Source organism: Kryptolebias marmoratus, linkage group LG9, assembly GCF_001649575.2.
Source record: "Kryptolebias marmoratus isolate JLee-2015 linkage group LG9, ASM164957v2, whole genome shotgun sequence".
Taxonomy (NCBI): Eukaryota; Metazoa; Chordata; class Actinopteri; order Cyprinodontiformes; family Rivulidae; genus Kryptolebias; species Kryptolebias marmoratus.
Genome location: NC_051438.1, coordinates 7,395,961 through 7,423,942, shown reverse-complemented (window position 1 = coordinate 7,423,942; position 27,982 = coordinate 7,395,961). Strand labels below are relative to the sequence as shown.

Genomic DNA, 27,982 nt, shown 5'->3' with positions numbered 1-27,982 from the left:
GGATGGATGGATGGATGGATGGATGGATGGATGGATGGACGGATGGATGGATGGATGGATGGATGGATGGATGGAGCCAACTGTGCCTGCATGTGAGACGGGCTCTAAGAATGGTCGTTTATCAGTCTTTTAAAACACATTTCGATTCGTTGGTGTTTAACTCAATATGAGTTCCATTTTTACCACTTGCCACCATGAAAGTCGTGTGTGCGTGTTCGTGAGTTTGTGTGATATCTCAGGATCCAGTAGATGGATGCCCCATGTAGATGGATCTAAGAACTCGTATGAACATCTACAACTGACTACCTTTAGGAGTCAACCCAAACAAGATCTCCACCACAGCCAACTGACCATAGAGAAACAAAATGGCTGTAACTTTGTTCGTTTTACACATATTGAGCAAAAATCTGATGTGGTAGAAGCTGAGAATCAGCCACACATTCTTTGAGTGTGACATCCTGCAATAGCGCACGAGATCGTGCAAAACAATACTTTGAAGGTTTGACCAAAATGACTCCAACTCAGTCGTTTCTCATCATAAGATGATCTTAGTTTAAAACTCTGGCATGAAAGGCGACAGGCGATATGCATTCCTACACAACATGCTCGGCCCAAAGTTAAGTTTTTAATCTTGCAGTTTTTCATCTTTCACACTACTCTCCGCCACACTCTTGGCAAACTGCGTCCTCCCCTGAGCTGTCCTTCGATCCGACTTTGAATGCACAAACTCCACCTTCTGTGGAGCTGCTTCTGCCTCTGTGTTTCAGGCAGTAACTCAATAGCCTTCAATAGATAATGGCAAAAAAATAAAAATAAATAAATGGCTGAGAATTCCCAACATAATCTTTGCCTTTGCTTTTTTTTTTAAAATCCTTCTGTAAAAGGCCAAAAACAATCCAAAGAAGTTGGAACGGGGTCATCGGGAACTTTAAAAAGAGCAGCGCAAAGGAGGTACGCAGCTTCTTTTTCCCTCCTTCCCTTGGAAATCTTCATGACGGAGGGCCTTCTCGTTCTTTAAATACACCCAGAGGAGACGTTATGAAGTGAGGAGCCTCCTGGAGGAGTGCATCATTCCTCACATCTTTAACCCACATCCTCACTGGGAGGGAGCTGAGCCACAAGGAGGAGATGTGAGCGAGAGCAACAAGGGGGGAAAACATTTCATTTGGAGAGGCTTCTCAAACTCTATTTCTGCTTTTCCTGGTGGCACATCCGTGATTATTCCCTCAGCTGCCTCGCTGTGGTTCTTGTGACTCACATTGTTTGCAACAGAAGGGGTAATATTTTTATGTTTTTCCGCTCTCTGGAAACTCTGGGGATTTGATGCAGCTCGAAAGTTGCTGAGCTCACAGAACAAGGCCCCAGGCAACCACATTAGAGATGATATACAAAATCAGGGAGACAAAGACTAATTACTGGCTGTGGAGAGAGTGTGTGAGCCTTTGTGTCTGTGTGTGTGTGTGTGTTTGTGTGTATGACTATGCTAATTTGCGTGTATTTTAGTGCAACTATCACTAAGTGGATGTTGGTGTGTGTGCAAGAAAGCAGGTGAGAGCTCTTTCAGTTTGTTTAAAGGCATAATAGGAAGATATATTTAGAGCCTCTTTACATAAAATAAGCTCAGTATATCTGTTGAATATTATGATATAATGCATTTGTAATGACTTTATAGTTACAGAGTCATAAGATGGCACTGGAAACATGTCTTCTCTATTAATCTGAAACAAACAGAGACCCACAAACTGATTGATTTTTTCATTTCTCTAGGGACACTTTTCTTTGTTTTTATTACTCTGTTGTAATATAGACTCGAGCTAAAACATGGTGTTTATGTTCAGCTTAGAAGAGGCTTGGGTTGTGTCTCGAAATAGATCAAGTGTAATAGTTAGAATGACAAGATAACACAATCAAATACTGTCACAGAGAAAGAAACATTCAGCCCCCAGACGGAGTGGAATACAACTGTATGTGTTGAAAGGTCATGTGACTGTGTTATGATGATGTTTGTACAAACACACTTATGGTGTCCGGAGACAAGAGATGCTCCGGTATGAGATCCCAGTCACACAGCTGTTGTATCCTCTCCTGTAACAAGTCTGTCAACAGCTGTTGGAGCTGGTCCTCGAGGTCCAGCAGATCGACACTAGGTTAAAGCTGACATCCAAGCTGGTCCCTTACATCAGTGGTGTCCAATCCTGGTCCTGGAGGGCCACGATCCTGCATGTGTTAAGTGTTTCTCTGCTTTGACTCCTGATTTGAACGATTAACAGGCTTCCTTTTTGTTTTGTTGCGTCCAAACTTGAAGACATGCTGAAGAGCAGAGAAACAACCTAAAATCCTGGAGGATTGTGGCCCTCCAGGACCAGGATTGGGCACCATTGTCTTACATATTTGATTGGGGAAAGATTTGAGGGCCTGACTGTTCACGGGAGACCTCAACATGACTCATATGTAGTATATGGATGGACATTATTTCACTGCCAGCACTCCAGGGAAGCACACCTCCACGTCTCACTGATGTAATGCTGTGCTGTCAGAGCCCCTGAATCCCAACCAGAGGGGACCTGAAGTCAGACCCTATGTCTCGCCACACCATGATGCCAGGGGTAATGTTGGTATTTCTCTCAACAACATTTCCAGGTTTAGGCTTCTGTCCTTGGTGCTGCCGTATGAACAGCAAAAGGTCACCCGTGGTATAGCAGAACCATAATTCATTGTTGACTGTATGACGCCACTCGCCATCAGTCCTTCGCTCCTGGTTCCAGCACCACTACAAACACATCCATCTCTGCTCTGGTGTTAATGGCAGCCTACACATGGGACAGTGAACCTGTAGTGCTGCCAGTCAGTGAAACAGTGAGATGACATGCAGCATTTTAATGAGTCTAATACCTGTGTCTGGATGGCAGGCTGTAAACGGTGCACAATACAAACTTACCTCCCTTGGTGCGGTCTGTCTTAGTTGAAGAAAACCCTGAGTGCCATATGTACCCACTGGTTTCAACATCTGACCTCTGTACGCCACACGAGCTGGGTATTTATACAATAAGACCACTGGGTCTCACGTGAACCCAGAATACGACCCTTATCAAACTTCATCAAGTGCTGGCGATGCTGTCTAATGCATTCATGAAACATCATTTGTACCTGCTGTTGCACGCTTCAGCAACTACCTGATAACATTACCCCTCTGTTCTGAATGTGCCAGCTCAGAGCAAATGGATTCATTTACATTCCACCACTGGTCTGCAGGTGAACTGATTCATGTCTGAACTGAACCAGTCCTTCTGGATGATTGACGTTTTTTGCCATTAAGTGTATTATTATTGCAAAGAGTAAGACTTAACTGATATTTCATCCCACCACTTCCGTAATTTTTAAATGCTCATCAAAGGAAGTCATCGGAAACAGTAAACGGAACTTAAACATACATATTATCTGCTGTCAGATAAGACCAGAGTGATCAACACATTGTCAGCGGTACATATCAAAAGTCAGAAGAGGCTGCTAACCGGGTCTGAGCACGGTGATCACATCAGCCTGTTTACAGCTTCCATGAAAAGCCTCCCGGATGATAAACAGAGCGCGCTGACAATCACAAAGAGTCACAGGATCAATCCTGGGTCACCCCGCCGTTCTCTCCCCACCACAGGCTGAGATGCTATTAAAATATTTCCTCTGTCGCTGTCACACAGAGGCTTATTTACGGCGACAAGCAGCTCAGTCTGTTTTTAAATAATTCACAGGGAAAAGCTGAAATTCACGCTTTGTCATTCCTGTGTCACAGTGTGAATTAAACTCGCCTGGATGATGGCTTCACCGCCACCGAGAAAAATCTCAGGCGCTCCCATAAAGACCCAGTCTCCTTTAAAGTCGTCTGATAATCTCCTCAGGAGTTTATTTCAGAGCCACAAGGAGAGGATGTTTAGTAGGTGAGGCTGGAAAAAAATGGCGCACTGATGACATCTCTGAAGCGTGGACCTCCTAACGACATGATGGGAATGTGGTGGAAACAAGGAGCAAATGTGAGAGTCTTAAAAACTTCATTACAAGTGGCATCGTAGAAAGAAAGTGGAAAGAGAAAAAAAGGACTTTGTCTCTACTCGCCTAACTTATTCAGCCAAAAAGATTTATGAATCACTTCAGATCTCTGCTGATCAGGGCCGCGTGGAGAGAGCACATTATGCAGTTTTTAAAAACCTCCGTTTCTGTATTGATTTTAAAACGCTCTCAGATGTCCTTAAAGCACTGCGCGGCCTTGCACCGGCCAACCTGTCTCCGACAGATTTATTCCACGAGTCAAGACAACCTCTCAGGTCCTTGAGCAGGAGCCTCAGCTGTACCGGCAGCTTTATGTCTGAACGTCCTGTCTGAGGACGCGAGAACAACAATAACTTTAACTGCTCGGGCCGAACAGATTGGGGTGGGTTTTTTTTTTTTTTGGGAGATTGATGCCAATTCGGGTTTTTTAGAAATCATGGCTGCTGAAACAAAAAATAATTCCTGAAGCCGATTCTTCTATTTGTTTGTATTTTGCTCATGAATATAATATTCTAACACATTCTAGTCTACTAGTTTTACAAAAAAAAGGGGTGGGGGGGAACACAATGACTGAAGAAATTTTAGGGCTCCAGATCAGTTTCATCATGCAGTTTTACAGTTTTGGTCATCACGTACCCATTCGTTAAAAAGAAAAAAAAAATCTGTCTGGGTCTCTTTCTAATTGTGTTCTCAGCTGCGCCAGTGAAAATGATTTATTCAACTTACCGATTATTAATATTATTATTATTATTTTCAGCATAGTAAAGTCTGGACATTCAGGGCTGAACTCTGGATGCTTTCTGAATAACCTCAAACCTTAAGAGAAATAAATTTAAATACACAGTTCTATTCAAATCAGGCCTTAGACTTTTAGAATAAGAAGAAATTTTAATAAGTTTGTTTTTAAAACACAAACAGACTAGGTTGTGTTTTCTCTGTATTTCATACAAGCTGCTTCGGATGCAGTGGTGTGAAGCAGGAGGCCGGTTCTTGTCTGACTGCATGTTTGGTGGAGGGAGGATTATGGTGTGGGGTTTGTGTTTCAGGAGTTAGTTCCAGTGAAATGAACTCTTCATGCTTCAGCATACCAAGACATTCCGGACAATTAAATGCTCCCAACTTTGTGGGAACAGTTTGAGGATGGCCCCAGGCGTCCAGGAGTCATCCTAACCACGATGCCAGAACCACCTCACTTCTCAAGGAGGAGGAGGAAGCTCATTTGACTCACTTGTATCGGGGATCTTGTTGTTTTTTTCTGGTTATACCTTCATATTTCATGGTCATGGGTGAGGGTTGGAACGTAGACCACTACATACCAGAGCAACACTCTCACCGCCACAAACGATCCGTCTCCTGCTCCATCCTATCGTCATGTGTGAACGAGACACTACGATAACTGATTTCCTACACTTGAAGCAAAGACCCTAACATTCCTCCTTTTTCCTGTTGAGACTGAGAGGAGCTGACTTTAATCCTGTCTGCTTCATGTTCGATTGACAACCAATCCCAGTCATCTAATTGCCTATTATTGCTGTTGCTCTTATTTGTCACAGACTCAGCCATCCACTTCAATTAGAGCAATATTTTTGGACCTATTTTGGCGGCTTCTGTTCTTCACGTGGACAAGCTTTCACTGCTGATGCCTCCAAACATGAAAACCCCACCCACCTGTTTAGTAACAGGATAATCTACATCAACTGTGTTCAAGCTTGGCAAAGTGTTCCACAATCAGCGTGTCAGTCATCTTAAAAAAACTTTCTGAACACTCAAGTGTGAGTGACTGATTGATGGCAGCTTCCACAGCTCGCCTGGAGGCTGGCCTGCCTTCTGGTATTCAGAGGCCGACGGCGGTGTGCCGGTGTCTGCGCAGTCAGGCTCCCTGACACCGAGGATCTGATCAGCCCTAGAGACCGCTTCAGACTGATAGTCCCCGGTCTTTGTCCCCTCTCAGAGCTTATTTGATGTGTGTGTGTTGTGTGACTGTCAGTACTCACTCCGTTGAGCTGTTTTTGTGGTTGTACATGGGAGAGATGCATGGTGGGAGGAGCAGACAGTCTTTGTCCACACGCAGCTTCTTATTACACTTGACTGATGATTCTGCGTGGTCCGACTGGGAACAGAGAGGACAGACAATGCAGGAGTGAAAGGGACAAACCGTAGAACGTTTGACTGAGCCAAAGGCAATTTCTTGAGGAAGTTCCCACCTTGTGTTTCCTCTTGCTCTTGCTGGTGTGTTTTTCTGTTGGAACCACCATGTTTGCGGCCGCCTGCCTTCTGTGTTTGCCTCCTACGTCCACTCTCTCCGTCCTCCCACCCAGCCTGGGGTTGCTCTGCTCCTGCACAGGCGGGTTGTCCAGCGTGCCCAGACCTTGGCAGGTCCTCTCTCTGTCTCTGGCCGCCACCCTCTCCCTTTCCCCAAAAGCAAATCTCTCCCTGTCCTCTCTGTCCGTCTGCCTCTCCCTGTCTGTTAATCTGTCTCTGTCACCTTGCCTTTCTCTGTCCTTCACTAATTGCTCATTATCTTCCTCCTGTCTCTCCCCTTTCATTAGTTTTTGCCTCTCCACTCTGTCTCTGCCTGCGCTGCCGTCCCTGGATCTCTCCCCCACGCCCTGTCCGGGCACCCTGCTGAGGAAGCTCAAGTCAATTTTCACCCACAAGCTCTGGACCTCGTGGTATTCTCTCACGGGGGAGACAGGCACCTCGTGGCCCACGTCGGCGGGAGGTGACATGGACTCTACGTTTTTGCTCTGCCCCCCCGACCCCCCGGGATCGGGAACAGAAATTCCAAACGAAGCGCTGACGTTGCTGATGCTCAGGGAGTTACAGCTGCCAACACTGGTATTGTTCCCGCCACCGCCGCCACCGCCGCCACCGCCGCCACCGCCGCCACCGCTGCCACCGCCGCCACCAGTGGTCACACCGTCTTTGACTCGAAGTCCTGTTCCTGCAAACGTCCCCAGACTCCCAGCACTCCCCGCAGAGCCAAGGCATGGGAGGAGAGGCGCGTGTGTGTTGGACAGAGTCTGTGTGTTAATGGCGGAGCGTGTCGTCTGGGGTGGCAGAGAGGGAATTTTCATGGCTTCCTCTGCGTCCGACTGGCATTCTGACGAGGAAGACGAGGAATCTGTTTCAATGAATTCTCTGGACTTTGGTGTGATTCTGGTGCTGGGACCTCTGTGTTTCCTCTTATCCTGATTTAGAGAAATCAAACAGAGACAGAAGAGGAGTTTAAGTAGCGTCAGTCATCAATAAGCAGATTGTAGATCAGACATGGCTCGTGTCCTGCTTTCTCCCGCCACCTAAAGTCTCACACGAGGAAAAAGCTGCAGACACACCGACTTTATAAACGGATCTACCCCTGAACCTCTACGATAACCTGCAGCAGACAAACATTGTCATGAAAATCGAAGCTCGTACAGTGCATCACTGAATGTGATAATATCATGCAAATTAGGCGGCACAAGTTGTCAGCTTGTTCTACTAATCTGTGAAGTGAAATGAAACATTCTTGGCTGTCTGATTCTGAATGTCACCAACGCTCGGTGCACACTCGGAGTGAAAAGGCCGTCTGTTTGTCACATGCAAATTAAAAGATGCACCTCACATTTCTTATCTCGGATCCCTCCGGAGACGCGGAAATGCAGCTTTATCATGTTGCAGATTTCTTTTTCTTTTTTTTTTTTTTTACACTGAAAGTTCATCATGCGTTGATATCAAACTCTGACTGCTGTGCTGTCAACATTCAGAGATTTATTTTTTTTAAAAATATAAATGTCTGACTGAACCGGCAGGTTTAAATCTGCGTTTTATCAGGGAGAGAAAGGTGGCACAGTCTTACTTAAACTGGATGAAATGGTGAATTTTGCCAAGTTAAAACACACGAAAACTGCCACACTGTATCTTTTCATGGCAAAAATATAAAATTGAACTAATGTGTTGTTTTCAACAGTAATAAAGTCTTTTCTTATTGACGAACAAACAAGATACGGTTGTACGATCGATGACCTGCTACTTTGCTCTGTTGCCCTTGAATACAACTTTCAAGCCAAGAAATTCACTTTTAACACTGAACAGCTAACAACTATTTTTTGTGTTTAGGTGTGAAGAACATGTGACTGCAGGCAAACGGCAACAGTTCACTTTGTTTTGGTTTTCTTTTCCTAATGCTGGTTGTGTGTACATTTTATGTATGCCCACTTTTTTGTGAATCAGTGAAGGAGACTTGGAGACAAAGACCACAGATCCACTGGTCCACAGCAGTCCTCACTCAATATATGTGCACATAAATAGGAAGGTAAAGAGTTTTGCAAAATAAAATTCTTACTGCCAAATATGAGATGAGATGTGAGCTTGTCGGGTAAAACCATAGTTTGTAAATGATATTTTGTAAACCTTTACATTCTTGTTATTTTTTTGCACAGCGGTTTTGTCACGTTGAATATTATGCATATTTGCCTGCACAAACAGTAGCGGCATCAGCTTGCTGTAACTAGCTGAGGCAGTCACATCGAGAATCTCATAACATTTCTGTGTTAATTTGACACCAGTGTAAAAGTTTGTAAAATACTCTAAGCGGTAGCTGCTCTGAAATGTTTGAGAATGGAGCTGTTTTAAGATGGCACCATTCCATTTTGGTTTTGGCTCCACTCAGGCTAGCTGTTAGCTCGCCAGTCCTGTCAGAGTTAATGTTTTTCTACAAGCTGAGGTCGATCAGAGAGCGTTCTACAAAAGGTCTTATTGGTCACCACCTGAACCCCACTCAAACGGATCAGGGGAATGACAAAGGGGAGTGGGATTTTGCTATTTGTGCAACATCAACAAGAGAAAGCAGCAACACTGTTGGACAAAATGGAGAACCACCAATGTTGCTGCTGTCCTTTAAAACCTACTGAGGACAGCAAACGATGGGATCGTCTCATTAGATGCTGCCATCTGCACAACCTACTGTAAGATAAAACAGTGCTGTGACATGTCGAGAAGGAGGCGAAGGGCAAACTGTGTTTGTGTAATATTCGTTTTCAGCGCCGCTAATTGCTTTTCCTCTCTTTTACCAAGGTTCTCTTCCTCTTTCTCTGGAAAGTTCACCTCCTGTGACTGATACCATCGGCTGCTCTGAGACTGTTTCCTGCTCAGCGACGGCTGGCTGAAGATCACTCATAGCACAGGTCGCAGATGTTAGCAATCTACTCGTGTTCAGGTAATTAAAGTCATGCCTTTAAAGGCAAATGAAGCCGAATATTTCTCAGGCAAAAAGCAATCCCTCTTGGTTTGAGACCCATTTAGGTCTCTATATGAATACCTAGTTCTATATGAAAGCCCCCGTGAATTTACCTAAAAACCTACTTACGTACCTACATAGCTGATCCCACCTTTCTTTTTTTTTTTTTTACCATCCACGCTTAAATAATGCAAATGTAATTTCTGAAATTACTCAGATGCCTTGCCGTGGGACGAGCGGATTAATATTTTCTCTTTCAGGACCCGAGGAGCTTCGTGGACAAATGCGCAGCTCTGAACGGCTTCAACCAGAAAAAAGCGCAGCAACTCGATGACGAGCTGAATCACCAATGAGATGTGGTGAAAAAATGAAAGCATGAAACACTGCTAATGTTGAAGGGAAAGAAGGCAGGATCATGTTGGATCTTTGTTTGATGTCTTGTGATGAACAATAAGAGAAGAGCGATGACTTTATGGCCCGTGTTGAATCCACGTTTCGCAGACAGTTGCTGACACTTTTTGTTGCTCCTAAAATGAGCATTTCTCACTGTCACATGTCAACCTATCAGTAAGGATCTTGAATGCTTTTGATTTACGTTATCTGACACTGGGTAATCATTGTTAATGACTGTAGATTATTTAAATGTTACTGTTTAAGGTTTAGCTCCCAATACTTAAGGGCCATTCTCTGAAACAGGATTAGTGGCTTTTCTTTGTAACTTCAAACTCAGTTCGAGATTTTCAATAACACAGTTTTTACAAAATAATCTTTTTATTTTGTTGTTTCCTAAAAAAACAAACAACCCCTGCAACACAACTCCATTTCATGAAACGTCTCCATCCACATGGAGACACCAAAACTGACCCAAAATACTGTAGTAACCATGCCAGGCCTGTATGTGGCTCTGTCCTGCTGCCACGGAAACACACCAGAGAGACGGTGTGGAGCATGCGTGTGAAGCTTTTACACACTGGGTGAGAAATGTAAACGCAGCAAGAAGAAGAGGACACTCTTGGGTCATAGGTCCTCACCGTTTTCAAAAGTTTTGGCTGCCCGCACCAAAATGCAAAGGTGGCATTTTAAGATTTTTCCCCACTGCTACCTGTCTTCAAAAAATATGCATTTGAAGTTCCCAAAATACAGTTGTTTAGTTTTATTTTTTGTGGAGACTAGGCTGAAATGATAAAAAAACTTCTTGTGTGGACGGGGCCTCAGTGTCACAAAGCTGGTTAATTTCAGTCTGTCACCATGGCAACTTAAGACTGGCAGCTTCCTAAATATTTTCCACTCGTGAATAATGTTTCTCACTGTAGAGTCATGGACTTCAGAATGTCGGGAAATGACCTTTGACCCTTCCCAGATTGATGGGCAGCAACAGTTGCTTCTCTAAGGACATTGCTGATGTTTTTCCTCCTTGGCGTTGTGTTAACACACACCTGTATGCTCCCTTTTAAAATGAGGAGAAAGTGTATTTTCTTTTTAATATCATGTTATATTTGTAAAATACACTAAACTTATTAATGTAATTTTAAGCACCACCATGAAAAGGCTGGATGAAGCAGTTAAAATTGTCCAAGCAAAGGGTCTTTTTTCTTAAGTAACCTGGACATTACAGTGTTTTGTTTTTGAATGAATGAACAAATTGCTCAACAACTAGTCCTGATTTATTATTGTGAAGTAATCTGTTGCTTAGTTACAATAAACCAAAATCATATGAATGCTTTCTTTTCTTCCTTTATTTCTTTTTATTTGTTATTTTGCTTTTTTTTTTTTTACTTTCACTTAAATCAGTAACTGTTGAATTGAATTAGTGGAGCTATAATACAGTTGAAACCAGATGTTTACATACACTGTATAAAAACACAACCATTGTTTTTCTCCCCGTCTGACATTTAATCAGACTAAAGCTTTCCTGTTTTAGGTCAGTGAGGATTCACACAAATATTTCTATTTGTTATACGCCTGAACAGTGAGAAGAAGAATTCTTCAGGGAATTTTTGTATTGAGTTCTTCAAAGTCATAAGTTTACATACACTGAACTATGCCCTTAACATTTTGGGAAAGCCCAGATGGTGACGTCATAGCTTTAGAAGCTTTTGATTGGTTGACAACATTTAGGCTAATTGGAGGCATATCTGAGGATGGATTTTAAGGCCCACCTCAAACACAAAATCAAAAGAAATCAGCCAAGATATCAGGAAGAGAATTGTCGACCTCCACACTGGATACAATTTCTATATTCCTTAAGGTTCATCTGTTTTATCAGTAATACACGAGTATCAACACCATGAGAATGTCCTGCCATCATACAGGAAGGAGATCGGTTCTGATTTTTCGAGATGAACATGTTTTGGTGCAAAATGTTTGTATCAACTTCAAAACAAAAGCAAAAGACCCGGTGAAGATGCTGCTGAAGCTGATCAGAGAGTTATTGTCCACAGAGAAACAAGTCCTACCGACATGAGAACAAAGTCGTTACTCTAAAAACAACATTAAAAATTCAGATTACAGTTTGTAAATGCACACAGGGACAAAAACCTTAATTTGTAGTAGATATGTCCTGACTTCAACCCTGACTCAGATCCATCAGTTCTGTCAGGAAGAACGGGACAAACTTCCAGCAAAATATTGTGAGAAAATTGTGGAAAGAAACACAAAACATCTGATCCAAGTCAGTGCTACTAAATGTTGTGTATTTATGTATGAAAGTACTAAAAACTTCTTTAACAAAATTCTCTCTCATTATTTGAGCATTTAACAAACAGAAATAATTTTGGGAATCCTAACTGACCTAAAACTGATTTAATGATTTAATGCCAGACTGAGAAAAAAATAGTTATGATTCTTTTTATACAGTTTATATAAACACACATTTGAGTGCTGTACAGCAACAGATTTTTAAATAGTTATGTTAAGACTATAAAGTGAAGTGATTTGTTACATGTGGGCTGTTTTTGGTGTTGAACTGTATTCCAGATGTTTATGAGTGCTGGAGGTATTTGAGTCATGCGCTCCAGTGTCCAAACAGACACCCCCGCGCTCACACGTGTCCCAGCCCTCCCGACCAACCCTGACCTGGTTCACAGTGACGGCAGGAAGTGGCACCGGGGTCTGTTGCTGCACCGCCGCTGCTGGTGGAGTGGCTGCGATGTTGTTGTTGTTGTTGGAGTTGGTGGCACCGCGAGGCTCTTTCCTCGGGGCCGTCTTCCCACTGAGAGGTTTGCTTCGCGGCCTCGGGGGGTTCTGGTGCTCCGGGGGAGGGGGAGGCAGCAGGTCCTTGTCTCTCGCTGCGGGGCTAGTTGGAGGAAACACAGACGGAGGAAGCATCATGCTCTGAATTAAGATTCGCCCCAAAGCGAGACACTGAAGCCCGGGCTACTGATGTGCAGCTGAACGCTGACAAACAGCCGAACAAAATGTTTGCCTTGGCTCGCTCCGGGGGGAAAGGGGGGGCAGATGAGTGTTTTCAAATGTAAAAAGGGAAAGAAAATGAATAAAATAATTGAAAACAGCATGCAATCAGCTGAACTTGTTTGGATGTGGGAAATTTAGGATGGGGGGGGGGAAGGGAAGTTATTGTGTTTTCCTAATTGGCGTGAAGTAAAGCTGAGCACCGACTTTAACATTGGTTCCAGTAAATGCAGTAAGGTTTTCCAGTATGTTGAATCCAGTTTTTCTTTTTCCACACACACATGGCAGCTGTAAGTGACTAGCTGCCAAGGAGCCCAATATGAACTCATTCGAGCCTGCAGTTACATTAAAGCCACCCCTTTAGAGCTAAACAAACAACGGTTCAAACTAGGACATTCCTGAAGAAATGTTGAAACGTTCCAAGGCAGCTCCTGACCAAAATTCCAACATAATTTAGTACTGATCTAAGCTAAAAGAACAACAACTATATTATGATGAATAAACTGTACAGGAAGAGAACCAAGCTCAAATGAAATGATTATGAAACTATTTGAAAATTTTAGACAGTTCTAAAGTTATCATGTGTGAGTTCATCGGCTGAAAACTTAAAAAGATATCAAAATGCCAGTTCAGTTGTGTAAAGTGCAACATTCTGTGACCCATTTAAACTTTAAAACAAGTCGTTATTGCTCTGAGGAGACTGGGATTAAAGATGTGAAGAAGTTACCTGTGCTGGTTTGTTCTGCTCCACGTTTGGTTGGGATTTTCCTCCATGCTGTTCGACCTCTCTGCCCGGCGCGGCTGTTTCTTCCCGGTGGTGTTCCTCCTTGGGGCCGCGACCTCCTGCCCGGACAACAGGCCCGGCGACAGCCTCGTCTTTGACCTCTGACCCTCCCCAGAGGCCTTCTGGCTGAGCTTGACTTTGGCTTTCTCCCTGCTGCACGGAACAAAGTTCGATTTTTACCTTCATGGCTACAGACGGGCCTCACGTCCGCTGCAGACTACAAACTGGCTCGGGTAAACCTCTGAGCACATACCACAGGGTTGTCCTTGCGTCCTTGAGCTCTCCTGCCGGCACAGCTGGAGCAGGTGTACTGTTGGATCCACAGGGCTTGGTCTTGGCAGCTGCCCCCACTCCTGGCGCTTCAGTCCCTGGAGAGAAAGTCTGCGGATCCTGGCTGACAGAGCCTTGAACAGATTTAACCAGAATGAGTCTTTTTTAATCAAACTAAAAGGCGTTCATTAAGTCTATTTTTAGGGTTTTATTTTCACTGACCTGTGCCATTGTGTTCTGGTTGTGCAGGAACCAGGGGTTTGGTTTGAGCTTGGACCTTATTCAACCAGCTGTCCAGCTGCCACTTGTTGGTAGAGGGGGGCTCCGGCTGGAGGGGGACAGAAAAAAACTTAATTAATGTTTCAGCTCCAACATTTTATCAGAATGGTTTTATCTAAAGTGACACCATCAACCATCGGAACGTCCATCAATTTTCTTTAGACACTTCTCTTTTCTGGGTCATGGGGAGCTGGTGTCTGTCTCCAGCAGTCACTGTGCGAGAGGCAGGGTACACCATGGACAGGTTGCATGTCCACCACAGGGACACATAGAGACAAACGAGACAAACGACCATTCACACTCTCACTCACACCTAGGGACATATTTAGTGTAATTATCCTAACATGCATGTTTTTACTCTGTGGGAGGAAACCGGCGCACAGGGAGAACATGGAAACGACCCAGAAAGGCTCCAGGCCGGGAATCAATCCTGTAACCTTCTTGCTGGGAGTCGACAGCTCTAACCACTGTGCCACCCCCATCGGAACATAAACAGCTAAAACAAGTGAAAAGTTTAAAATAATGAAACTGTCTCACGATAAAAAAAAAAAAATCCCCAAAAAGCCATAAAAATGATATGTGAAGGTGTTGAGCTGCATCACATCGGCAGCCGCTCGCTGTGCCGCGTGATGTTTATGTGGAAGCTGCTCCACTGCCAGGATTCTCCTTCTCCGCATCTGCATTTTTTCGCCCCCTTTTTCGTTCTCCCGGTGTGTTCGACTGCATCAGCCTATAAAACCGGGCAGCGTTGAGCCATTAAAATAATGTGATAACTGATGTTATAATTCGGTCCTCTGCAGTCGGGTTTTATGACTCTCAGAGCGCCGCCAAGGGACGGCGGGAGGAGACGGTTTAATGTACAGACTGTCAGGCTCAGAGTGAAGTAAATAGTGGTGAATGAGGGAGAATAAAAGGGGGCAGAGAAAGTGCATCTGACTCTTCAGAATGTAAACAAAACTGGGGACACGTGTGGGAGCTGCAGGCTCCCATCACAGCCTCATTTTTGTTGTTGAATCACTGAGTGAGTGTTGAACTGGAGTTTTGTAATAAAAGTTAAAATTCTCTCTTTTAAAAACAAAGGAACAAAAACAATGAAAAATGTAGATAATGCAAATGTTTTTTTGATTTGTTAATAAAACTAAACATTAGTCTTTGAAGTAACAAAAAACAAAAAATTAACATTGGTTTTATAAATATATTATGTTGGATATTTCAGTGTTTATCATGTTTTTTTTTTGACCATTGAAAAAACGGTACAAAATTACAGGGATACTTCAGTTTCTGTGAAGTGGGGATGTGTGAAAAAGGTTATGAACAGTAAGTATCTTATCTGTTGTAGACAACTGTTTGAAAAACCTCAGTTTAGTTCTGATCTGATTGTTGAGCTAACAGATAGTCTAACTGAGACCAAGACCAAAGTAGACAGCATCCAACCTAAAACTACTAAAATCTCAAATAAATTATAGTGGTTTCATGTGAACACTGTTTTATAAACCTTTAAATTATTAAGTTATTCCATCAGAAATATGATATTCCTGCCAAAGGTGCTCCAGACTGCACCAGAAGTGCTACAGTTTGCTGCTATTACTATATATGCTTGCAAATAACCATAAAAATCTTTGTAAAATAACTGTATGCTGTAAAATTCTGCAGCTTAAATTTAAAGAAGCATTTACAGAAACCACTACAAAATTTTGAGTACTTTTAACTTTTAAGGCCAGCTCAGACTGTAATAACAAGCTGCTCTAAGTGGACCCAAATCCAACTTCCATCTTCAAAATGTCCTACAGGTTCCTGCAAACTTTAATATTTAAACCTTTACGCCGCTGCCAGTTTTCATTATTTCAGCAGACATAATACCCCCTCTGGAACTGACTCAGGCTGCACTGCAAGTGCTACAGCTATCTGCTGCTGTTGTTATTTATGCTAGCAAAGAAACAGATGTTTATGTAAATAACTGGCTCACGGTTGGTATAATTGGTTTATGTAATAATTGCGTAGGTTTAATGTGAAATTGATGGTGATGTAGAAATGTATAAAACTGTTTTCATATGAGTTATTTTAAGACAACAGTGATCCATTTTGCTGTTGGTGCTGCTCAAACTAGCCGTTAGCTCGTCAGTCTGATTAGAATTAAACTCTGTGTCTCCAAACTGAGTTTGTTCAAAGAGCTAATTATAATTAGAACAGGGAAGATATAAAGTCTTTGTAATAATTCCACTGAAATCCATTCCGACCCCTCGAACCATCCCTTCAACAACCTGAACACAAACTGCAGGTAAACATTCCTCAGATACTGAAAATGTGCAAACACACACATAAGTCATCCTACCTCTGGAGTGTTTGTGCGGGACGCCTGATTATAATCGCTGTCACTGGAGCTGCTCTCTGATTCTTCGGTGTCAGACTCCGAGCTGCTCTCTGATTCGCTGCTGCTCCCCGACGCGCCGCTATAGGGGACAGAAGGAAGACGTCAACATGTCACAAGTTCTCCGAAACCAAAGACAGCGAGAACACGTTTGGATGGACACCATCACTGCTAAGGAAGCCAGGTTAGAAAGTCTCAGAAAAAAGGTTCACATTTTGTGGGGAAAGAACAATTTTCAGTCTGTGTCCTGAAAGAACCAAAACAGAAGCAATAAGCATCGTCCAAATTCAGTTTACTTCGTCTTCAGGAGAACACAAGTTTGTTACAAGGAATCGTCTCATCATCACCCCAGTACACCACAGAGGGGTTGGAAATCACTATAGTTCCTAAAAAATAACTACACTTCTGTTTGAAAATGTGGACCACCAACCAACAACTGACCAACCAACCAACAACTCAATCAACCAAAAAAACCACTTGTCAACTAACCAGCCGACTGATAGTGAAACACTCTTCACGTGGCAGACAGTAACACATAAGACTTTACAGAAATACAAAAAGCGGAGAAACAAAAGAACAGCAAAAAAAAAAACCTCTCTACTAAACCAAATAAATAAATACAAGATTGCAAAACAATAAAACAGTAAGCATTGTGACACGAATAGACCAAAGAACCGGGGGAAACCACTGTTTTATGAAGAAACATCAAGACTAGTTATAGAAATGGTGAAAAAACCAAAACAACTTTTAATTATAAAATTATAAAAGGAGAACTGTGAGCAGAATAGAAATAAATTACAGAAAGGAAACCTAATATTGAAACACATTTATTTTTAGCTTGTTTTACTCGTATGTTTTATAGTTTTGTTTAGATTTAATTACATCTTTTTTTGGTAAGACATAAAAACTGAGATTGAGCAAAAAAACGAGCCCAAACAGATAAGTCTTGAGCTTCCTTTAAGCTCATATGTGAGCACATCTTTGTCATTTCAAACTAGGGTTCACATACATGTTGGAAACGGCTCCAAAGTGCTCACCTTGATCTTGACAAATTGTTTGTGAAATGAACATGTGACCGGTATGTGTGGCAACAAGCATGTTTCCGTCACTGCTGTTCGATGAAGTCCCGCCGTCTTTCCCGACTCATCCTGACAGTCAGTCTCAGTCAGCGTTAGAGTTATTTAAAATACCTGCTGAGTCGTGGCTTTCTCTCCTCATCCTTCTGTCTCATCTGGCTTCGCTGCTTGACGTCTGTTTGCCTTCCCTATAAAATGACTGCAGGGCTGCTGAATAACTGGAAGGTGATAACGTCGACGGGGAGCCACATAAGTAGAAAAATGTAAAGATGCTGCCGTGTTAACAATCATAACTTTGGGAAATTTTGAAATGAACAAATAAGGTTTCTTAATTTATTAGTTTATGAGAATGAATAAAAGTAACAATGGCATTGTGAAAATTATTACATTATTATTATTATGATGTGTTTTTGTCTGTCTGAATACAAGATTACTCAAAAAGGTATGAACAGATTTTCATGAAGTTTTCAGGAACAAATGATTAAATATTGGTGGTGAGCCGGTCAAAGTTTAAGGTCAAAGGTCAAGGTCACAGATCAGCCTTTGCTCCAACTCTTCAGCTGCATAACATAAATGTTAAACCACAGCTGGACACCTCATGGGTCAAGGCTGATCACTGTTGATTTCAAGGTCATGGGGTCAAAGGTCAACATCCCAGATGACCTTGGGCTCTAACTATGCAACCATGTAACAGAGGGAAAATAAACTGCACAAATGGATGCCACTTAAGTCAAGAGTGATCATGATTGATTTCAAGGTCATGGGGTCAAAGGTCAACATCAGAGTCGACCTTGTCCTCTAACTCTGCAGCAGTGTCATGTAGGAATGTCAAACTGCCCAGCTGAACACCTCGTGGGTCAATGATGATGTCTGCTGATTTCAAGGTTGATGGGGTCAAAGGTCAAGGTCACAGGTAACTCCTTTGTTAAAAAACTTGTCTCTGCTCCTACATGCGAGATTAATTGAGATTAGCATAAAAATGAGTCCATAAAGAAACCATCTAGTGATCCCAGTGACTAAAATAGCAAATATTCTTCCTAGTCTACCTTTAAATCAAAGTTTTCTAGCAGGTCTGTCTTCAGAAATAAGCCGTATCATTTCCTATGACACTGACCATTTTTCCATGTTTGCTGGTGTAGCGTTGGGAAATCCCTTTGAATAATGTTTGGAGTCATTGTGAAGCTTGAGGATTTCCTTCTTTAAATGTAGGGCTGAAATTCTTGATGATATGACTCCAGACCAATGACAACCTACATTTCATTTTGAAGCTTTCGAGATGGAGAATTTTAATATAATAATAACCCAGCGTTGGAAAACCACTCATTGTGACTCATTTTGCCGGCAAGGGTCACATATAAACTCTTTGGATTGGGAAGAAACTTGGGTCACATTTGGGTTATGTCTGGGTTTCCCTCCTCAACCTGTTGCCTCTGTGGAAAAGTATAGGAAAATGAATGAACGGCTACAACTATATGATATGTATATGGTCGACATATTTGACAGGGTTCCCACCTAAACTTTGGGAAAACTTTAGGAATTACACCTCTTTAGCATGCAGAACTGTTATTTCCAGAGGCTCAGCTTGACAAATTGAACAACTGTGAAAAGCTGTTTAATCTGGAGGCTGAAAAACCAAAACAAATCCATCAGAGAGATAAAAGAAACATTAAGAGAGGCCAAACAATAGGTTTAAAGAAAACGAATGTAATTTTGTTTTTGGAAGCAGTCAAATATCCTGGAAGGCAGCAAAAGGCAGAAAAATTTTGTACAAGCCAGTGAAAACATGAATGTATTATTATCTAAATCCTCGATAAAGATAAGACTTCATGAGAGGAACTAATGAGGGTTCAACACGAGGTTCAAACTGTTCAACAGTCCCAAAAAAAGGGGCAGATTAGAGTTTAAAAACATCTTTAGAGAACAGAAATACTCTGTTCTGAGAGAACCAGACTAACCTGAATGGTTGAACCACAGTGTGTCAGTATGTGTGCAGACTGCAAATTAAGGGCCAACAAGTTGAGTCAGTCCCCTCAGGTGGATCAGATGGATTTTACTAGGAGGACTTGTTAAAGCTTCATCTGGCTGAAGTTAATATTTCCGGCACAGAAAGGGGAAAAGTGGGCAATAATGTTTTTGTCCTGGTTCGTCTGTCTGTTAGCAAAATATCTGATAAACCACTGAATGGGTTTTAATGAAACTCTCAGAAAGTAATCAACAGATTAACATTCAAAGCCAACCCAGATCAAGATGGCCGCCACAGCAAACTGATGTTAGAAAACACAGAAATTCCATTTTTTTTCCTCAGTTTTATAGATATTGAGTTAAAATCTGGTGTGGTAGTAGCTGAGAGTCGTACAGAATGCATACCCCAAGTGCTGCTCATTGCACAAACTCTTTGCTTAACACTTCAGCATTAACTTTTAACCTCAACCCCTGTTTGTCTGTTAGCAAAATATCTCACGAACCACTGGATAGACTTTAATGAAAGCTTCAGAAAGTAACTACTGGGTGAACATCTGTAACTGATTACCATTTGGAGTCAGTCTAATTCCTTAGCGAACACAAAAATGTCTATAATTCAGTTCATTTTACAGATATTGAGCTAAAATCTGGTGTGGTAGTAGCTGAAAGTCATCCTCAACACATACTCTGAGCACAAACTCATCTCGTGAGATCTCGCAATATTGCAAGAGATGAAGCTAAAAGTTATTTTTTGACCAAAATGGCTACAACTCCATCAGTTCTCAACGTAAGATGATGTTAAAACTCTGCATGAAAGGCAGCAGGAGATATGCGTTCCTTCAAGGGATCATAGGTTGTTTTTAAATGTTTTTTTTAGTTTATTGGAAATGTTTGCACACTTCGACCAGCAGGAGTCGTGGTCACAGGTCTCTGATGTTCTGTTGTGGGTTAAAAAGTTTGGGTCCAGAGCTAAATTCAACATGTCAGGTGATAATGTTTAGTTTCACAGGTGATGAACAAAATTCCTGGACCTAACCCAAACACTGACTTTTTCTCTCATCTCTGGTTAAAACGTGTGTGGGGGTAATTTTAAGGACTTGTTATGAACCTACAATGTGGAGAAGAGAGGAAAAAAAATTAATCTACCATCACTAAAATATATTTTTTTAGTCCCTTCTTATTAAAAAAAATCATAGAGCACATTCTCTCAAAGCTGCTTAAATACATAATTTCTGAGCTCAGTCGCACTTTTTAATCACATTTCACTTGTTTTCAAAAAGAAATATTAATTAAAGCAGATGATGTTCTTGAAGCCAATTCACTAGAAGTTAAGGGCGCAACAAAAACAAATAAAATGGCCATTACCAGACACATAAACGCAGCGTTTGTGAACCTGCTCTCCGCTCCTTCGTCCGTCCTTGTGTTCATCCATCCTGCCACGCCGCTTTAAATGGCCTCCCGGAGGCAACCTGCTCGTCCCAAACTTAAGAACACCCACGAACGCGCTCGCACACGGCAAAAAATTGCAATTATGTGTAGTTCCCTTTGTGTGAGTGTGCACGCAATTTCAGTTCAAGGCTGCCATCACAGCAGGCACCAATCTGTGTGAGCAGTCAAGCAGCAAATCCATCAACTGTTCCTCGGGCAACACACACACACACACACACACACACACACTGACAGATACTGTATGAATGCACTCCATGCCTCGTGTTTCTTCTATCATTACTCATCTATTCCCGTCTCACCCTTTCCCTCCATCTTTCAATTCCAATTAAATTTGCTCCTCACTTTGCTTTATTAACATTCCAGATGAAACAGTGAAGGCGAAGCATTACATTAAACCCTTCATACACAATGGTGTGTGTGTGTGTGTGCTCCCTATTCAGACCCTGCTTCCCTAAATCCCTGCCACTTGTGTGTTTGGATGACATATTAAAACAACTTCAGAAACATTTCTAAAAATAATTCAAGGACACAGATTGTTTGGGCTTTTGCTGAACACTGAATCTGAAGACGAGCAGCAAATTTTTTTGAAGCTTTTATTTCGATTTCTACTGCTTCTTTTGCACGACTCCTAATCATTCCTCTTTTACGCTCAAATGTTTACTTTCTTTAAAGAAAATAGTATTTCTTTGCTGAATGTTACCTTTAAAAACATTGTCCTGATAGATTTATATTCTGTATGTACTGTTTAATGTTAGAGCTGAGCCACCTGATTAGGTTTATTACACCCTGGGGAAGGATACTGATGAACACAAACGTTCTGAAATAAAAAGGCACCTCTGCATTACACCACACAGCTATTCTGTAATAATAATGATAAAGTAGCTGATATCTACCATAACAGGTGATGATGTTTGTGCAGTCAGGTCACAGTTTAATGCAAACATGTTAAAGTAGTTTTTACTGGACAAATGACAATGGGATAAGTAACAAACAACAAACTAAATGTTACAACAGGGGAAGTGGATATAAGGAACATGTTTTTGGAGTCACTTTTTGCTCACTTGACCCATGAAAAATCAATAATCAGTCATCTTTTAAGTCTATTTATGGCCTCAGGAAACTCCTGATAAAAATGTTTGACCCTTCTGGTCCCGAGTCTCCCTTCACAGGGTTAATAATCCTGATATGATAAAAAAAAAAAAAAAGAAAATTAGCCGGCACATGGATGGTCTTTGCAGGGTCTTGGTGAGGTCTTCAGGGCTGTACTTAGAACCAACTGGGCCGGCGGTTATTATATGAGAAAAAAACAAATTAATAAAAGAATTAGAAAAAAAAAGTCTTTGACAGAGTCACAACTTTGTGTTTAACAACACTGATGCACAAACCTAAGCTCCACAAGCGGCAATATATTATTAAAATACAAAATATCTTTTTGATCTCACTAATTGCCATTCACAAAAAGAATCAATGGGGCATGAACAGCTGTAAGAGTGAGGAACATCAAGGCTCTGCATCAGATCATTATTAATAAGCTGTCAGACTGCTAAAGTCTCAGGAAGACCCAGTTTATACCTCACACAAATTGGTAAATTAAAACATGACCAAATGCATTCAATTTGCCTTTAAACAAGATGCAGTTTGGTAAATAATGTGCTAAAAAAAGGGAGTAAAGATGGTTCCTGGATGCACGGCTTTAGTCGGTCTCCACTGGGACAAACTGTATAAGCGGGCAGCTGGATTGTTGCTTCGTGTCTCGCAGCCTTTAAAAGAAAGTTCTGATGTGGAACTAAAGACAAGCAAACGTCCTGTGTGCAAATCAGCAGGGCAGCTCTCTCTCAGAAGAATCAGAAGAACGCAAGTCAGTAGAAGACAGGTGGGTGATAGTGAGAGGAAGAAAGGTGGAACACTGAAGCTGAGAGGGGTAGAGCTACTGACGACATGGGTTTAAGTACTTTGGGTCAACCATCCAAAACTAATGGGCAGAGAGTTGAAGAAGAGAGAGCAGGCAGGGTGGAGTGGATGGAGGTGAGAGGCAGAGGTGACTTGTGACAGAAGGAGAACTGTAAGAGTGAAATGAAAGGTTTGAGGCAGGTTGGAGATGAAGTTAGACAGACAAAGTTGAGATGGTTTGGACATGAGCAGAAGAGGAATAGTGGATTCATTGGACAAAGGATGGTGAATATGGAGCTGACAGGACTGAAGGAAAATGGGAAAACCACAGAGGAGGTTTGATGGATTTAGTGAAGAAGAGGGTTGGTTTGACAGAGGAGGATGCTGGGACAGGGTGAGCTGGAGCCAGGTGATCTGCTGTGGTGATCCCTAAAGGAAGCAGCTGAAAGAAGGCGGCTAATGAACTTCAGCTGTTTCTCTTTCCGACACAAAAACCTGAGGACACTTTCATGTGTTGATGTTTGATGTGTGTGTGCGGTGGAAAAATCTGCATCAGGGAAACAAATTACTCTCCCTTGCAAACAAGTCTACACTGTCAATAAGACATTTGGCAAGAAATCAAGGTGAGAACAAACACCAGCTGAGTGTTTTAACTTAATATTCCTGGATCAGAGAGGATTTCTGAGCTTTACCACGACTGAATCTCTGCAGCCTAAAGCAGCACAGAGAAGAATGAATAGTTTAAATCTGGCTCCATGTTTTAAACGTGTTGTGTTGACACTGGATGTTTGGACCTCTTTCATGTTGGATAACAACCGTGCTTTGCTCTCCATGACCTGCATAACCTTTGAAAATGTGGCAGGATTGCAGCAAATTTGAAAAATCTCCTTCAGTATGAAGCCATACAAGACACCGATCCAACATCAATGATTTAGGAGGTTATGGTAAGTTAAGATAACCCCAATTACAAAACAGTTAGGATGTTGTGTAAAACATACATTAGTACAGAATGCAATGATTGGCAAATCTCACAAACCCATATTTTATTCTTAATGGAACATAGTAAATATATCAAATGTTTCAACTAAGAAGTTACACCATTTTAAGGGGAACAAATAAGGTAATTCTGAACTTGAAGCAGCAACACATCTAAAAAATTGGGACCTGGAAACAAAAGTAAGTGGTAAGAATAAGAAAGAGCCGGAGGAGTAGTTGACAACAAATTTGGTTAATTGGTAACAGGTCAGTAAGAGGATTGATTATAAAATGTATGGTACATTTTCTCTGAATCATTTGGAAATAAAGATGGGCAGAGGTTCATCAGTCTACAAAAAACTTCCCCTACAAATAGTGGAACAATTTCAGAATAATGTTCTGGAGAAATTTATGAGCTCAAAGGACAAAAGGCTGAAAGTTAATACTGGATGTCTGTGATCTTCAGGCCCTCAGGAGGAGCTGCATTAAAATCAGGTCTGATTCTGTTCTGAACATCACTGCATGGACTCAGGAGCATTTCCACAGATTATTGTCTGTAAACAAAGTTCACTGTACCATCCACTGATGCTGCTTAAAGCTCTATCAGGCAAAGAAGAAGCCAGATGTGAACACCATCCAGAAACACCACCATCTTCTGTGGGTCAAAGCTTATTTAAAATGGACTGAAGCAAAGAGGAGAACCGTTCTGAGGTCAGAGGAATGGAAATTTATGAATCTTTTCAGAAACCTAAAACTTTGTTCTTCATACTAAAGAGGAGAGGGATCATCCTGCCTGTTATAAGCTCACAGTTTAAAAGCCAGCCTCTCTGATGGTATGGGGGTGCATTAGTGCCTCTGGCATGGGCAGCTTGTGCCCCTTTTACACGGGCTCTAATTCAGAAGTCCGGCTCTACTTGGCTCGGCTCGATAAAGAATGCATCGCGTTCACACCGGCCAGTTTGGTCGGTAGCAGAGGAACGCCTCGTCGTGTTGCGGGGGGCGGGGCCGTGGCGCAGGGGGGTGCGCTACCGAAAGTTAGCGCAAGTTATTCAGGGGATTCTCCTGAGACTTCAGGAAGAGAGGCGCAGTGGAAGAAATGCTCTGGATGCAGCGATTGTTGCGCGGAGTAGGACAGCTGTTATCCGCCGGAGATTTCAGGCTTTACAGCGCCTTCAGCTGGGGGACAGACGGCATAAACGTTGCAGGGTAAGCTAACGCTGTTGTTTATATTCCTACCGTTTGCGCTTTATGCTTGCATCTGGTCACACCCACGACCAATGAGTGAACAGGAGCTAAGCTTGTGCCACCCACGAAGCAGGGCTGGCCCGGCTGGCCCGACTCCGAAGCAGGGACCAAAGAAGCAGGGCCGACCTCAGAAAAAATGCAGATGTGAACGCGTGCAAAGCAAGCCGAGTAGAGTGGAGCCGGGACCTTTAGAGCCGGTGTAAAAGGGGCATTAGACATCTGGAAGAGCACCATCAACACAGAAAAATGTATACAGGTTTTAAAGCAACATATGCTCCAATTCAGCAAAGAAGAGGGGGAAAGAGAGTACTGTAGAACAGGTAGAATCCTCCATCAAAGCAGAATGGGACAACAATCCCTCTAAAACCTCCAGCAGCTGCTCTCCTCAGGTCCTGGGTGTTTACAGACTGATGTTAGAACAAGAGGAGAGGCTTCACAGAGGGAATCATGGACCTGGAACAACTTTTTTGAGATGCGTTGCTGCCATAAAATTCAAAATAATTTTATTTTCCTTCAACAATGGTACAGTTTATAAATTTGAACATTTGATATGTTAAAATTTTTTGAGATTTGCAAATCATTGCATTTTCTTTTCATTTACTTTTTACATAACATCACAACGTTTTTAGAATTGTTGTACAAAGTGGCAACCAGCACCCTCTCATGAGCTTGTCACAATCACAGTCGTCGTTTAGGTATGAGGAGACCAGACATATTGTTAAGCATGGGCCCCATATTCTGGATACGCTGCCACCACAGTGATCAACTACCACAAGCTTCCTATGGACGTTTTGTGGACACTCAAACTCCTCCATGATCCATAATGCTCCATCACATATACTGTGGAGCCCAGTGTGTTGTAATGTGTGTCTAAAAACCTCGCCAAGACCCTGCAAAGACCATCTGCTGTGTGTTTTGTCCTTCATAATTAAACAGGACTCAAAGATTGACAGCTGGGAAAGTTATTTGAACAATCCTAATACCATTTCACATGGTTTGGACAGTCTTGCAGTCTGGATTTCTCAATTTTAGAAAAATAATACTTATATTTCTTCTTATCTCAAAGGCTGTAATTGGACGTAATTGACACGGCACAGACGTTACCTTTAACGACAAGCATGCTTTCATAACATTAGTAGACATTATGACTCCCAAGTTGGTTTCTCTGGGGCATTGTGGCCGTGATTAACCATAACATTGGTAATCATGACACTTTGGTTTCATGTCCAATTTTTGTCCTCCACACATTCATGTTTTGGGGTTGTCATCTGGTGTGAAAAGACAAAATATCCTCCACAACAGAAGGCATAATAAACAAACATTTAAAAAGCATATTAGAGGATTTTGAATTTAGTTTCATATCAGTTTCTGATTCACCAAAAGACCAAAGTAACTGGACACTTGAGGTGAGTTTATGCATTTTATTTGTGTAAACGGCACAAAGCAAAGTTAAAGAAAGGTGTCTTGTACTCTCAAATGGAGGTTTCAGCTGATTCTGTTTTATTCTGGCAACCTGAACAGCCTGTGTGTTAGAGGAACATTAGAAGAGGAATATGTGTATGTGTGGAAGCGTTACATCTGGCTGGCTCGCTTGCCTCCTTTTTCTCAAGAATTAGCCATCAGCCGTCAAAAATAATTTAATGCTGCAGTCGATGCCAAATGAAAATGCAACGCCAGCTGGTGCAGACTGACAGAGCAGCTCTTAACTGGACATTTTGTATATAATGTTCAGCTGAAGTTGAGACATTTATGCAGGAGTGAGTCGGTGGATGTGGGTTTGTTTTAAACCGAGCTGTAGCTATAGTCAGCCTGAAAACATAAAACATATGTTAGTCATTTGTGTAGTCAGTTGTGTTATCATTCTTTACACTTTGTGTTTCTCATATATAAACATATCATCACTAAGCTCCAGGTGAGGAACATATAAAACTAAAGAAAGTAACTATATGGCAAAGAAAAGCTCCACTGCTGTGTTTTCCAGTTCTGTTCTGTATGTTCCACATGAAACCTGTGGTGCTGATTTCAGTCTATCTGTCCTTTGTGTGTCTGTGTCAGAGCTGCATAGGAAACACAGATAAGTCTTACAAAGTAGCCTTTGTCAAATCCTCAGACTCCAGCAGAGGCTTTGGTGTCTGTCTGTTTATCCGTGTGATAAAATCACAGGCACAACAGGGGAAATGAAAGCCGTTACAACAGCCTCGACAGAATGATCTTTTGGTTTGATACGTCCAGCGGGCCCCACAGGATCCACAGGACGCCGAGGCTCTTAAAGGCTGCGGCGAGGGCGGCGCTTTTAAATCCGACGAGAGGAGTCGGCGCTCGTGGCTGGAGCCATCAACAAGGCGAGGAGGAGAACACCCCAAGAGTGAATAACAAGGTTTATTTATGTATTTCTGACAAACACAGGTCAGTTCAGTCATGCTGAAGAGCCTTAAAATACACCTTTTAAAGTGGAGTTCTGTGGAAAGGTTGTAAATATTCAATATCTGACCTGTTGGAGTAAGAGTAAATAGAGTTTATATGTGACAGGACAGATGAGCTCATGGCTAGTCTGAGAGCTGTCTGAGTGGATTGCTGCCATCTTAAAACAACTCCTATCGTGAAAATTATATGTGAACCTTTAAACTTTTACGTCACAATCAAGTTGACATAAGTATAGGTTCTCTTTCATAGCATTCGTTTCGTGTCTCACATTGGGAACGCCCATGGCGTGACCTCATCAGAAGCTCCTATTACATTACGCCAGCCAGGATTGGCTGGAGATACACTCGTCAGTGTCAGAGAGGGCAGAGTCCCTCCCCCTATAAATAGGGCTGACGCTGCACTGAGACTTTATTCAAAAACCTCTTCTCGCAACGAGCAGAAGTTCCAACCAGCTCCCTGCTGGTACTGCCTTTTTCTCTCTGAGCCCAGCTGAACTGTCCACAGATACGCGCGCAAGCTCGGTCGCCGGGCGCTTGGCTTGGAGGTTCTGGTCAGTACCGCAGCGAGTAGCCGTTCCCGGTAGAAATACC

At 42.2% G+C, this 27,982-nt stretch overlaps 1 protein-coding gene across 2 annotated transcripts in view; it reads right to left on the bottom strand.

Annotated features, from left to right (window-relative positions):
• aff2 (AF4/FMR2 family, member 2) overlaps positions 1-27,982 on the bottom strand; it is a 225,188-nt gene that overhangs the window by 22,166 nt on the left and 175,040 nt on the right. For both annotated transcript variants that reach the window (XM_017423101.3, XM_037977386.1), the window contains exons 11-17: positions 16,336-16,453; positions 13,947-14,052; positions 13,708-13,858; positions 13,398-13,607; positions 12,335-12,554; positions 6,246-7,232; positions 6,036-6,151 (exon numbers count right to left, since the gene is read on the bottom strand). In XM_017423101.3, the coding sequence (XP_017278590.1) occupies positions 6,036-6,151; positions 6,246-7,232; positions 12,335-12,554; positions 13,398-13,607; positions 13,708-13,858; positions 13,947-14,052; positions 16,336-16,453 (1,908 nt within the window). The remainder of the gene's footprint in view (positions 1-6,035; positions 6,152-6,245; positions 7,233-12,334; positions 12,555-13,397; positions 13,608-13,707; positions 13,859-13,946; positions 14,053-16,335; positions 16,454-27,982) is intronic.